Source organism: Notolepis coatsorum (assembly GCF_963971535.1).
Source record: "Notolepis coatsorum genome assembly, contig: SCAFFOLD_224, whole genome shotgun sequence".
Lineage (NCBI taxonomy): Eukaryota > Metazoa > Chordata > Actinopteri > Aulopiformes > Paralepididae > Notolepis > Notolepis coatsorum.
Genome location: NW_028174698.1, coordinates 296,411 through 309,393, shown reverse-complemented (window position 1 = coordinate 309,393; position 12,983 = coordinate 296,411). Strand labels below are relative to the sequence as shown.

General features: G+C 44.9%; 1 protein-coding gene across 2 annotated transcripts in view; it reads right to left on the bottom strand.

The window, feature by feature from the left end:
- LOC311247491 (leukocyte elastase inhibitor-like) overlaps positions 1–9,376 on the bottom strand; it is a 31,523-nt gene extending 22,147 nt beyond the window's left edge. Inside the window, exons 1-3 of one of the 2 annotated variants that reach the window (XM_084338532.1) lie at positions 9,297–9,376; positions 7,120–7,301; positions 1,682–1,822 (exon numbers count right to left, since the gene is read on the bottom strand). In XM_084338532.1, coding sequence (XP_084194658.1) covers positions 1,682–1,822; positions 7,120–7,296 — 318 coding nt within the window. In that variant the 5' untranslated portion in view covers positions 7,297–7,301; positions 9,297–9,376. Of the gene's footprint in view, positions 1–1,681; positions 1,823–7,119; positions 7,302–7,392; positions 7,475–9,296 lie in introns of those variants that run through there. The other variant, XM_084338533.1, reaches the window with a different exon arrangement.
- Positions 9,377–12,983: the final 3,607 nt, after the last annotated feature.

Genomic DNA, 12,983 nt, shown 5'->3' with positions numbered 1-12,983 from the left:
ACTATCTACTTTTTCCGCGTTTACCGTCTGTAGAAAGCTAGGTAGTATATTGGCAACGTAATCCTCTAAGTACTGAGGTGTCTGCCGTCTACGCTGCGGGCGATCTACTTTAGGAGAACCGTTTTGTGGAGTGTTCATCATAGGCCATGTCAATATTAATACCACTATATTAATATTACGCTAGTTACCCTCCGGCTCGAAGGACCAATTGTAACTGAGGGGTACAATTCCCTGACTGTATTGATAAGTATGGTATCATTAAACCACTACCGCTTTATGTACTTTAATTACTGGCCATACAGTACATGATATATAAATATGATGAACACTTCCCACATTGAATCGGTTCCACACAAAGGTATAATCAAGTATTTATTGCAGCAAAAGGTACATAATATACTTCTCTATTATACTTTGGATGCGCTTATAAGGCAAAGGAATGTGCGTAGGCAAATCAATAATGAATGTCCATTCTCTGGTTACGCAGGAGGTAATTATACAACCTGAATCTTAGGGAATTATATCTATGGTACACTAGTAATATATAGCGGGAGATACTGGAAGGGTCCCCCCGGTTGTAAGCCAGCAGGGGTAGAGGATCTGTCGGTAGTAGAGAGTCTGGTCAACGATGACTAAGGAGACTCCAAGTACAGGAGACGGTGCAATAGTCTCTTGATCCACAGACGAATACAGCTGTTCTCCGTAGACTGTAGCTCCACAGTGAAGAAAGCTAGCCGGCCTCAGGCTCTCTGAGGCGCAGACTCGACGTGGTCTCCTCACAGGGTAAATCCAACACGTGTAGGCGTCGGCGATTCTCCGCTCCATAAATCACAGGACCAAAGCAAATATAATCCAGCCGCAAAGGGCTATGTAGTCGTCGGGTAGATTAATCCAGTGTACATGTCCACACGGTTCTCGTCTAGGTCTCCTCGGGTGAAAGCGCCATGAAAGCAGCCCAGCCTGGATAAGCACTCTAGCTGATACGAGGAAGCGTTGGTGATGCTGGTCACTGTAGAACTTTAGCCGCACGATACACTATACACAAATAGACTATTACTGACTTAATAGAAATATGTCGCACTCGACGGTATAGCGCCAAACTCTGACAATTCAGTTATTAATTCGCACGCGGTCTCAATGCTCTATTTTGGGGCCAAACAGGCCATACTTCACCGCACGAAGTATCGTGGGTGAGGCTTCAACTTATTGGGTAACTCTGATTTCTGACTAAGTGCTTCTGTATTCACCTGCGCCATATTTATATGCACGGCGAACAAACTAGTGCCAACCTCATTTCTGTCTCGTAGCCCTGGGCAAGGCCGGGCATGTCCAGACATGTCTTGACGGTGACTTTGAACCTGACTCCGGAGGCATGGCTCTGGCGCCTGTGGACCGCTGTCCAATAGGAGAATGAAACATTATGGTCTGGGCTAAAGGGATATTCCGTGTATATGTACAAGGAATATACAAGGGATATCAAACGATATACAAATACTATGCAATATATATCAATCAATAAATATATATATTCGGTTTAATCTGATCCTTTGTAACACCTACGTTTATATAGGCGATATGAGTGAGGAGAAAATACAATAAAATATTTCATGACTGGAAATCTAGTCTCTGAATTTCCAGGATGAGGGGGACCCCCGATACACTCACACACACACACACACACCTGAACAAAGTCAAAGGACTGCTGTCCATACAGTCTGTTGGCCAGGCTGAGGGAGTACGGAGCACCAGGCTTGTTCAGGTCACCCATCAAACTGCCGAAGCTCACATGGATGTCTTCCTTGGACTTGTGGAGGTGCAGCGACTGTGGACCATCAGAGGAGACAGAAGTTACAAACACCACAACGTTGCAGAAATGTATTGAACCGATTCCGACGTGTAGTCTTGGGTTAGGATGTCCTATAGGAGCAACTCTGAACTATAGCCCATGTGGTTCATCAGCACACCAGAGAACACCAGCCCTGCAAGTCTAACCCAAGACAGGAATATGAAGAGGGAACACATTTGTGCACAGAGCACAGTGGAGCCTAGATACTTAACACCACACTGTCGGTTTCAACACCAGAATTCAGGAGAGTGTGTTTGCATCAGACACTTATGTATCAGACAACATGCTTCTTTATTAAATAGAATAATAATATTCAAGTCATCATTTTTTTTTCATGATATAGACTGGTCTGATTTGACTGTTTTGTTGGCGAGGTCAAATGTGAAAATAATGCCCCGTCCTGTGTGCAACCACCCACTCCTGTTGCTTCTGTTTTGAAGACAGATGCTCATCAAAAATGGATAGGAAGTAGTAAACGTGCAACAAGAACATAACAAGACTGTAGCACGTTACATTATAACCCTGGAAACACTAGATCGTGTTACATTAGAAACCTTGGAAAGTCCCACTCCGGAGCACAGAAAAGGAGAGATGCGTGTTAGTCCTCCCTTGCCTCCTCGTTTGACACTAATCAAGGAGGCGTGAAGACAAGCGAGGGAGCGAGAGAACATGCGAGATTCCACCCGGGACCACCTTTAACCCCTCGTCGTTGTCACGTTCTCGACTAAAAGCTCCTTTCAACCACCACGCGCCCCCAGGCGTCATCGGTGAAACGCCCTTTGACCTCCTGGTTGTTAGTTAGTTAGTCTTTACTGCAGTACTCAGTTACCACCTTCAACAGGTGTGGCGGGAGGCGCATGTCCGTCTGTTGCTGCATCTGCATCTGCTGCGCCGCTCCGCTCCCACACGGCCCTGCTCCTCTCTGTCCCGCCTCCCCTGCCTTTTTTTTATGAAACAGAGCACCTGGTGGCGGAAATGGCAGCGGGGGTGGGGGGGGGGGTTAAGGGCAGAAAAAGGCTATAGACTGTGGTATGTGTAACCATGAATGCTTGGTTAAACCAGTTTGACAACTGCTCCTGTACTCGCAGACTGTGTCCAGTGTAAGGACTAGGTCTAGAGCAGGGGTCAGCAACCTTTACTATCAAAAGAGCCACTTTTCCCCGTCCCACAAAATAAAATGCTCAGGGAGCCGCACAACCTATTTACCCTTAAAATGAAGATAACAGTGTATAACATTTTATATATCCCCAAGCATACCCCACATTTAGCATAAAACGCCTGACAATTGCAAATGCCCAGTATGCCAGATGGCTACTCCAGGCCTGCCTGCTTCTAAGTTCAGTGACCTGACTGCAGACAAAAAAGAAAAAAATTAAGAAAAAAATTATAATATCTTTTTTTTTTCAAGTACCACCAGCAGGGGGCCCAAGTACCACCCGTGGTACACGTACCACAGGTTGAGAACCACTGGGTTAGTATATTAGGACAAGTCCATGACAGTAAGGTTAGTTAGGGTTAGACTTTTTCATTTTCTTTTTCATTTCAGATAATGGTTGAAGAAGTGTCAACAGCAAAAGATTGGAGTTTATAGCAGAGTTTATAGCAAAAGGGAAGTTTTGTCTGGGCTCTGCTGAGAAGTCATGGGTCAAATAGAAAGTGCGGGGGTGAAGATGGGGGAGAAGATGGGGAAGTTGGTGAGTGGTGACTACTCCCATTCTCAGAATTTGAGGGTTCATTGGAACCTGATGATTCAGAGTTCAATGAGGCAGAGAATGCTCTGATTCAGACTGACATCATATCTATATTCTGTACATGCTGTTCCAACTCTTTGTTGAGGCTTTATTTCTCTCTCTCTCTCTCTCTCTCTCTGACACACACACACACACACACACACACACACACACACACACACACACACACACACACACACACACACACACACACACACACACACACACACACACACACACACACACACACACACACACACACACACACACACACACACACACACACACACACACACACGCCAGCCCCCTCTCAATCATGTACCAGCCCCATCTCAGTCATGTACCAGCCCCCCTCTCAGTCATGTACCTGCACGACTGGCGGGGGGGTGCTTAGTAAGATATATATGATTGGGCCAGCCCAGTGTCAGTTTTTTTTTTTTTTTTTTTAATCACAACAGCCCACATATGCGTCGGCCCACCGGGCAAATGCCCAGTATGCCAGATGGCTTCTCCAGGCCTGCCTGCTTCTAAGTTCAGTGACCTGACTGCAGACAAAAAAGAAAAAAATTAAGAAAAAAATTATAATATCTTTTTTTTTCAAGTACCACCAGCAGGGGGCCCAAGTACCAGGTTGAGAACCACTGGTCTAAGCTGCCGTAGGTGATAACGTCACACTCGAATGTAAACAGGAAGAGATGGAGATGGAGACACACGGAGATGGAAATTGAATGATATACAGAAACGAATAACTAATAAATATGAAGTTATGTTTAAACTGCTGTTGTCAAGCGTTGTCAATATAACCCACCCCATTTCCTCACGAATGGAACTAGTCTTGTGGAGTCCGCTTTGACCGTTTACCAGGGTTAGCAGCTATCGCTAGTTAGCTTAGCATAATCCTAATGGATACCTTGGTTAGCAGCTACCGTTAGCTCATTGCTCGTATCAATTAAATTACATGTTATTAAAGGTCCGCGCTGGTCTGTCTAATGAAATTACAACCGCAACATTATATCGCACTGTACAGCCCTGACTACACTAACGTTAGCCTATAGCTCCGCCGTCCCTTCTCGAGGAAAGCACTGCGAGTGTCTCTCGGCCGCGGGCGGCGCCATATAAACTAAATACTCGATGTTCGCGATATAGTACAGTACTACATCTCGGGTAGAACAATCCGCGATACATCGAGTATACTCGATATATCGCTCACCCCTACCCTACTATATGTGTTTTAAACACCTAGCCCTACTATATGTGTTTTAAACACCTAGCCCTACTATATGTGTGTAAACACCTAGCCCTACTATATGCAGGGATTAAAGCAAAAATAAAATCTCCTGACTGAACTTTTTTTCAGGCCAAGTCATATTCTTATTTTAACCTCCACTGTATTTCTTTTTAATAGCGTTGGCGTTTTAAGGGAGCCTACTTGTTTCGGTTTAGTCGATAATCCAATGTACAGTTACCCCCCCACCCCGCCTACCCAACCCTCCCCCCAACCACCTCCAATGTACAGCCCCCCCCCCCTCCACCCAACCTACCCAACCTCCTCCAATGTACAGTTTCTTCATCAAATGTATATACTCTCTTTTTTAGACTCTATTGTATTTCACAAACAATACTGTATTTGTAAATCTGGTATGTCATAATCATAAATGTATAGATGTAGCAGTATTATCTATCTGTATGTCATGTATGTCATATATGTTATGATGAATTGAAAATGGGGGACCCTGATGTAAACAAGAGGAAAGTCTTTCTCTGGTCTGCACCCCCTTCAATTGTATTGAGCTGTACTGTATTGTACCCATTCTGCAATCTGTTATAACAATCAATCAATATTTAACAGATTGCAGATATATAGGTTATATAGGATATATAGGTTTAGGATTGCAGGTATATAGTAATGATTGCAGATATATAGGTTATATAGGATATATAGGTTAATATAAGATTGCAGGTATATAGTAATGTTACATTTGTGACATATACGATATGCAAATATAGAGTACTGTTACCCATAGATCCTAACAGAGATTATATACATTATGATGGGGAGGAGACTGTACATTAGGGTGGGTGGGAGAAAAAAGATACATACATGGAGAGAATATACAGTGGGGAGGAGACCGTCTATAGATACACCTGTGTGATGTTGATATTTGTACTGTGAAGTAACACGACAATGACAAATGTGTTGTTTCTGTTTTTCTTTTTGACATAGTTGCGGAACACGGAACAAGTTAACAACTCACCACCGTCTACAGTCCCTGCATCATACTGTAGCCTAGCCAGTCTCTTGAAATACTGCTATCTTCAAACTTCCATTCCTCTCGACACTTTCTTTTGTTGGGTGGTGCCGCTCATCCTTTTCGTCTGAGAACACTGTGTGTTTTCTTTTTAGTGGCCAGCTTACTCCTTCCATTAACGTTATTATGCTGACGTTAGCTAATAACTATGTGTTGGGGATAATGGTTCCGCACGGACCATATTGTTTGTTACATTGCTGTCGGCAAACTCGCTCAGAGTGTCAACAGAGTGTTGACGTTAAGTTGATGTTAGCTGCTAGCTGGCTACCCAAATCCACAACAGCCAGGCAGCCAACCGTACAAAATACAGTCTCAGCCAATCACATCGATTTGTACAGTTAGTTAGCTCCACTCCATTGCAAAGTAAAAGTTAGCCAGCCAGGACAGCCCGTATTAGCAAGCTACAGTTACAGTAACGTTAGCCACCCGAAGATCGGTAGCTAGCTAACGTTAGCCACAGCTTCAAAAACGAATTTCAATTATGTTATGAGCTATCAGCTAGCCAGCTAGATAACGTTAGAAAACGCCTCGTGTAGTAAACTAAAGTGAATAGTTTACTGGGCCATTGTTTAATGCTTCAGTGGTGTTAAAAGAGGACCTGCACGCTTGCTATCTTCGGTGCAAATGATACGGGTCTGTGACAAGACAGGTCTGTGAGGGGGAGGGCACTGTGAGCAGCGTGTGTGCATCAAGCTCACGTTTGATTGGTTAGAATGGTCAAAATGCCCTACGCATCTACAAATCATATTATACCAGGTAGCCAATTCCGTCAGACTCCAAATCAAATTGACGGAAAAAAAATTAAAAAATACTGAAATCCGTCTGGAGACGGAACGCTTTAATGCATGTATATGTGTGTAAACACCTAGCCCTACTATATGTGTGTAAACACCTAGCCCTACTATATGTGTGTAAACACCTAGCCCTACTATACGTGTGTAAACACCTAGCCCTACTATATGTGTTTTAAACACCTAGCCCTACTATATGTGTGTAAACAGTACACCTAGCCCTACTATACGTGTGTAAACACCTAGCCCTACTATATGTGTGTAAACACCTAGCCCTACTATATGTGTGTAAACACCTAGCCCTACTATATGTGTGTAAACACCTAGCCCTACTATATGTGTGTAAACACCTAGCCCTACTATATGCATGTAAACACCTAGCCCTACTATATGTGTTTTAAACCCCTAGCCTAGCATGTGTTATGGCCTTGTAGTATAGTCACCTCTTCCATCTGTGTAGCTGTGTTGCCCCTGGCTCCCAGCAGCACCATGGCCAGGGCTGAGGAGATGCTAAGTGGAGAATAGAAGACATTGCCCGTCTTGTCCTTTGCATTCAGCTCTTTGAACAAAGCCAGAGAGAAGCAGGCGTTGGCCTCCGACAGTGGGCTTGATGACGCCATTGTGCCTGAAAAATGTAAAAAAGACGTCAGTTGAAATTGCATCTACTTTGTCCCATGATGTCATAGTGCTTCTATCCAAACTGCTTTACAACTTGCCTCATATTCACCTATTCACTCACACATTCACACACCGACGGCGGAGGCAACCATGTAAGATGCAGGTGCCAACCTGCACATTGGGAGCAGAGGGGTTCAGTGTCTTGCTCAAGGACACATACTCCTCTACCTCCTGAGCCACTGCCGCCCCATGTATGTAGGGCTGAGTATCGGAATTCTATATTTTATTGGTATGCTTCAATACTATAGAGTATCGGAAAACACTGTGCCATTCAATACCAAATTTGGACACATAAGTAGTTAATATCATCAGTGTCAGACTGTCAGCGCACCTTTTGTTCCAAAATATGTTCCATTTCTTCTGTTCAACCACAATCCAAAATCATCCAAAAAGTAACAAAGCCTTCGACTGGCTCACACAGCGCATAACTCGTATATTGAAAAAAAATTGCAAAGGACTGATGGGCTAATATCTAGCTAACATTTTGATGTTTCTCGATCTGCACTGTCCATATTTCTTTTTTATATTCTATTTATTTTTGGGCTTTCTGTATTTTTAACCCATCCCAATTTAGTCGTTATGCCAATTCCCTTCCTGGTTGTTGCACGGCCTGGGGAGGGTGTAGAACTACCACATGCCTCCTCCGATGTGGAGTCGCCAACCGCTTCTTTTCACCCGACAGCGAGGAGTTTCACTGGGGGAACGTAACGCGCGCGGAGGTTTGCGCTATTTCCCCCCCGATCCCCTCCCTGCTGAACAGGCACCCCAACCGACCAGTAGGAGTCGCAGTTTACAACGACCAGGACACCTAAACATACCCCACCGGCTTCCCACCCGCTAACACTGCCAATTGTGTTATAGGGACGACTGACCAAGCCGGAGGTACTGCTGACAGCTGGATTCGATCCTATAGTCTCTGCGGTGGTAGGCGAGTGCTTCGTTAGCTTTTTTCCCCCAATGTATTAGGTTAGAGTAAGTTAGTTTAACTGTATTTGAAAGTAAAAGACAAAATAATTAGTTGCCAATGATGAAAAAATTACTTTAAAATACTCATTCCCAATCCCATTGTTATGCCACATCTATGTGGAACGCCCTACCCACGGTGGTAAAAAAGGTGAATCCCTACCCACCTTCAAAACCACTCTCAAAGAGCACCTACGGGAGGCTGCAATTCGAAACTGGCCCCCGTAAATGTCCAAACACCCGCCCACCCCCTCCTAATGTACATTGCCCTCCCCCTCGTATGTATATATTTACTGTTAGGATCTCTGTTTAACAGTACTGTATATTTGCAAATCGTGTATGCCACAAATGTAACAGTACTGTATATCTGTATGTCATGTATGTCAGACTCATAAATGTCATGATTAGATTAGATGATTAGATTCGATTTGTATATCTGTATGTATGTTGTGTATGTCAGAAATGTAATTATGAATTGAAAATGGGGGACCCTGTTGTAAACAAGACGAAAGTCTTTCTCTGCTCTGCAGAGAAGAACTCTTCCAGGTCCTGGGATATTTTCAATGTTTCGGCTAATTTCGATTTAAATTGTATAATTCCCATTGCGTGTGCTCATTTGTGCTGTACTGTACTGTACCCATTCTGCAATCTGTTAATTAAAGTGTTCAATCAATCAAGCAAACAGCTTGGAAAGGAAGGTAGGCAGCATATCTTGTCACTGACACACAGCAGATAGGCATGTATATTGCAATTCTAACTTAACAAATATGCCGTGTTGTCTATAGCTATGATAGTATCTAAAGCGAATTGCTTTTGGCAACTTCAAACTATTTGTTTCACTTGTTTATTTTCGAGATGATAAGAGAACATAATAATAGGGCAACAACGTGTTGCCAATTACAGCCTACATTATATCAGCCTACGTTCAATGAGCGAAAGAGAGAGACACGTTCGTTCATAATAGTAATTGGCTACTTACTGTACGAAAGATATTGATTGTCCTCCTTGCCGTTCAATGTTCAATACTGTGTCATCTCTAGCGCTGTATTTACGCCCAGTGTTTGCACGAGGACACGCCCAGCTCTGGACACGCCCAGCCCTAAAGCCCGCTTCCGCATTCTATCCAAGGACTTCTTCAAGTTTCAAGTTTCAAGTTTCAAGTTTCTTTAATAGTTGTCATACAGAAGTACAGAATACTTTTGTACAAAATGCTTCTTACTGTTGCGCTCCAGAGACTGTGCATGACAAGATAAGTATGAAATAAAGACATAGTAAAAATTAGAAGTAAAAAAAGAGGTCACAGTGTTCAGTTTAGACATATGTACAATGTTCGTAGACGTAGTTACCATACAATATACAATACTGTGCAGTGTACTAATATACAATACTATATAGTGCAAGGCATAAATGGACGAGGTGCAGTTTAGGTACAATTCACAGTAGGTGTACGAGTTGTAGTGCAAATCCTTTATCAATAAATATAAAGTGTAAGTGTGTTTGTGTGATCTAAAGTGTGGAGAGTGGGTGCTGCAGTGTGTTGTTTGTTTGAGTGAGTGTGTGCGTGTGGGTGTGTGTGCTGTGTGCATTTGATGGTTGTTGCATAGTGATTATTGTTCGTTTAGCGATTATTGTTCGTTTAGCAGCCTGATGGCCTGGGGATAGAAGCTCCTTCTGAGTCTTTCTGTGCTCGCCATAAGACTCCGGTATCGCTTGCCTGACGGCAGCAGTTCAAAGAGGCAGTTGTTCGGGTGGCTCGAGTCCTTAATAATTCTCTTAGCCTTCCCCTTGCACCGCTTGTTGTAAATGTTCTGGAGGGTGGGAAGCCCCCCTCTAATTGTGCGTTCGGCTGAACGTGTCACTCTTTGTAGTCTGCTACGGTCTTGTGCAGTGCTATTCCCAAACCAGGAGGTGATGTTGCCGGTCAGGATGCTCTCTATTGTACATGAGTAGAAGTTCCTAAGGATCTTCTGACTGACTTGGAACTTCCTTAGGCGCCTGAGGAAGTAGAGGCGTTGTCGTGCCTTCTTCACAACACTGTCAATGTGTGTGGTCCATGTCAAGTCCTCGGATATGTGGGCTCCGAGGTACTTGAAACTGTTCACTCTCTCAACTGGTGCCCCGTCGATGCTGAGGGGGCTGTAGTCCTTGACCCCCGACCTCCTGAAGTCCACAATCATCTCTTTTGTTTTGCTGACGTTCAGGGAGAGGCAGTTCTCCTGACACCACTGTGACAGGTTCTCTACCTCTTCCAGGTAGGCCCTTTCGTCGTTGGCAGAGATCAGGCCCACCACTACTGTGTCATCAGCAAATTTGATGATGGTGTTGTTGTTCCGCTGTGCTACGCAGTCATGTGTGTACAGGGAGTAGAGGAGGGGGCTCAGAACACAGCCCTGGGGGGCCCCTATGTTGAGCGTGATGGATGAGGAGGTGCAGTTGCCGGCTCTTACCACCTGGGGTCTGCCCGTCAGGAAGTCCAGGACCCACTGGCACAGGTCATAGTTCAAGCCCAGGTCCCTGAGCTTGGCTATGAGTTTGGAGGGGACTATGGTATTGAATGCTGAGCTGTAGTCGATGAACAGCATTCTCACATAGTTCCCCTGCCTCTTGTCCAGATGTGATGCTGCTGTGTGCAGCACATGGGCTATGGCGTCCTCCGTGGACCTGTTGGGGCGATATGCAAATTGCAGAGGGTCCAGGTTGATGGGGAGGGAGGAACAGATGTAGCCCTTCACTAGCTTCTCAAAGCACTTCATGGCTATGGAGGTGAGGGCTACAGGGCGGTAGTCGTTGAGGCAAGCGGGCGTAGATTTTTTGGGTACAGGGATGATGGTGGACTTCTTCAGACAGGTGGGGATGACGGCCTGTTCCAAGGACAGGTTGAAGATGTCAGTGAATACCGGGGCCAGTTGGTCGGCACAGACTTTTAGGACGCGGCCGGGGATGCCGTCCGGTCCTGCTGCCTTCCTGATATCCACTTTTTTAAAGATCCGTCTCACCTCATGCTCTGTTACCCTGAACACTGAGTCTCCATCAGCAGACCCCCCCCCCCCATTGCCGTGGTTTGTAGGCTGGTGTTGTTATTCACAGCCTCAAACCTCGCATAGAAGGAGTTGAGATCATTTGCTAAGGAGATGTCACTGTTCAGTTTGAGGGGGGTTCCTTTGTAGTCTGTCATTGTTCTGAGGCCCTGCCACATGCCTCTAGAGTCAGCCTGTTCAAACTGAAGTTCAACTTTATCCCTGTAACGCCGTTTTGCCTCTATTACTGCTCTCCTGACGTTGTATCTTGCCATCTTGTGTTCTTCCATGTTGCCTGTCACCAGCCCGGTGTTGTATGCTGTTGTGCGCACTTTCAGAGCCTCACGGACGGATTTGTCTACCCAGGGCTTTTGATTTGGGTAGATATTAATTTTGGTGGTGGGGATTATTACTTCTACCTGAGTACAGACATAGTCAATCACCGTTTCGGTGTATTCGTTAATATTGGCTGTGTTATCACGGAATACACTCCATTCTGTGCTTCCCAGCACTGCTTGGAGTGACTCCACTGACGTCACGGCCCAACGCTTAACCTCTCGCGAGACCACCGGCGTTCGCTTGAGACTCTGTTTGTACTTAGGCAAAAGAAAAATGGCGGCGTGATCGCTTTTACCGAATGGACTAAGAGCCTGTGACTTGTACCCATTCTTAAATTGCGAGTATACATGGTCTAATATGTTCTCGCCTCTGGTGGGACAGGTCACATGCTGATAGAAATTCGGCAGCACCGTTTTAAGACGCGCGCTGTTGAAATCCCCCAAGACCAAAATGGCAGCGTCAACATTAGCTGTCTGGAGTTTGTTTACCTCGTCGTGAAGTTTTGAAAGTGCGACCCCAGTGTTCGCGTGTGGTGGAATGTACACTCCGATGAGGATGATGGACGTTAACTCTTAGGAAGGGTCTCGACGTCACTGTGTAGCGCGTGGACGCACATTGGTGAGAAGTGTGGAAACTTTCCTTTCGGCCGACATCGAGTTCAATGGGATCTCCTCGTTTATGACCTGACATTTAAATGAGTAAAAACACTTACTTCCACCGTGGTCTTCGACGTTACACGACAGCACACGACACAGGGACAATAATAATACGGACAAAATATAACTCTTGTTCATTGGCCAGGCCGTTGGTTAATTCCGTATCTAATAAAACAAGAGCATATCCTGAATAGAGCAGCCGATTGCAGTCAGGCAGCAATACCAAAAGCGCCATAAACGCCTATGGATGACTAACCTGCCGTAAAGCCGTCTTCAAATCCTACAATAGGTTTTGTGATCTGCACGGCCTCAGCCAGCTAATCACACAACCCACACGTGTGTGTGTCAACTCAGACTACCATTGACCTCATCCTGACCTCTGACAAGTCCAAGATCGCCAATAAAGGGGTTATAGCATGCGGGTTAAGTGATCATTATATGATATTCTGTACGCGCAAAAAGCTAAAACAAAAGGCTGGCTGTCACAAAACAGTCACATCTAGAGACCTCAAAACCTACTCTAGCGAGGCCTTTAACCTTGAACTGGAGGGTCTGGACTGGTCAGATGAGCTCAATGGTACACTGGTTGAAGAAACATGGCTTGGCTTCAAAACCAAATTTTCAACGATACTAAACAACATGGCCCCCCTAAGA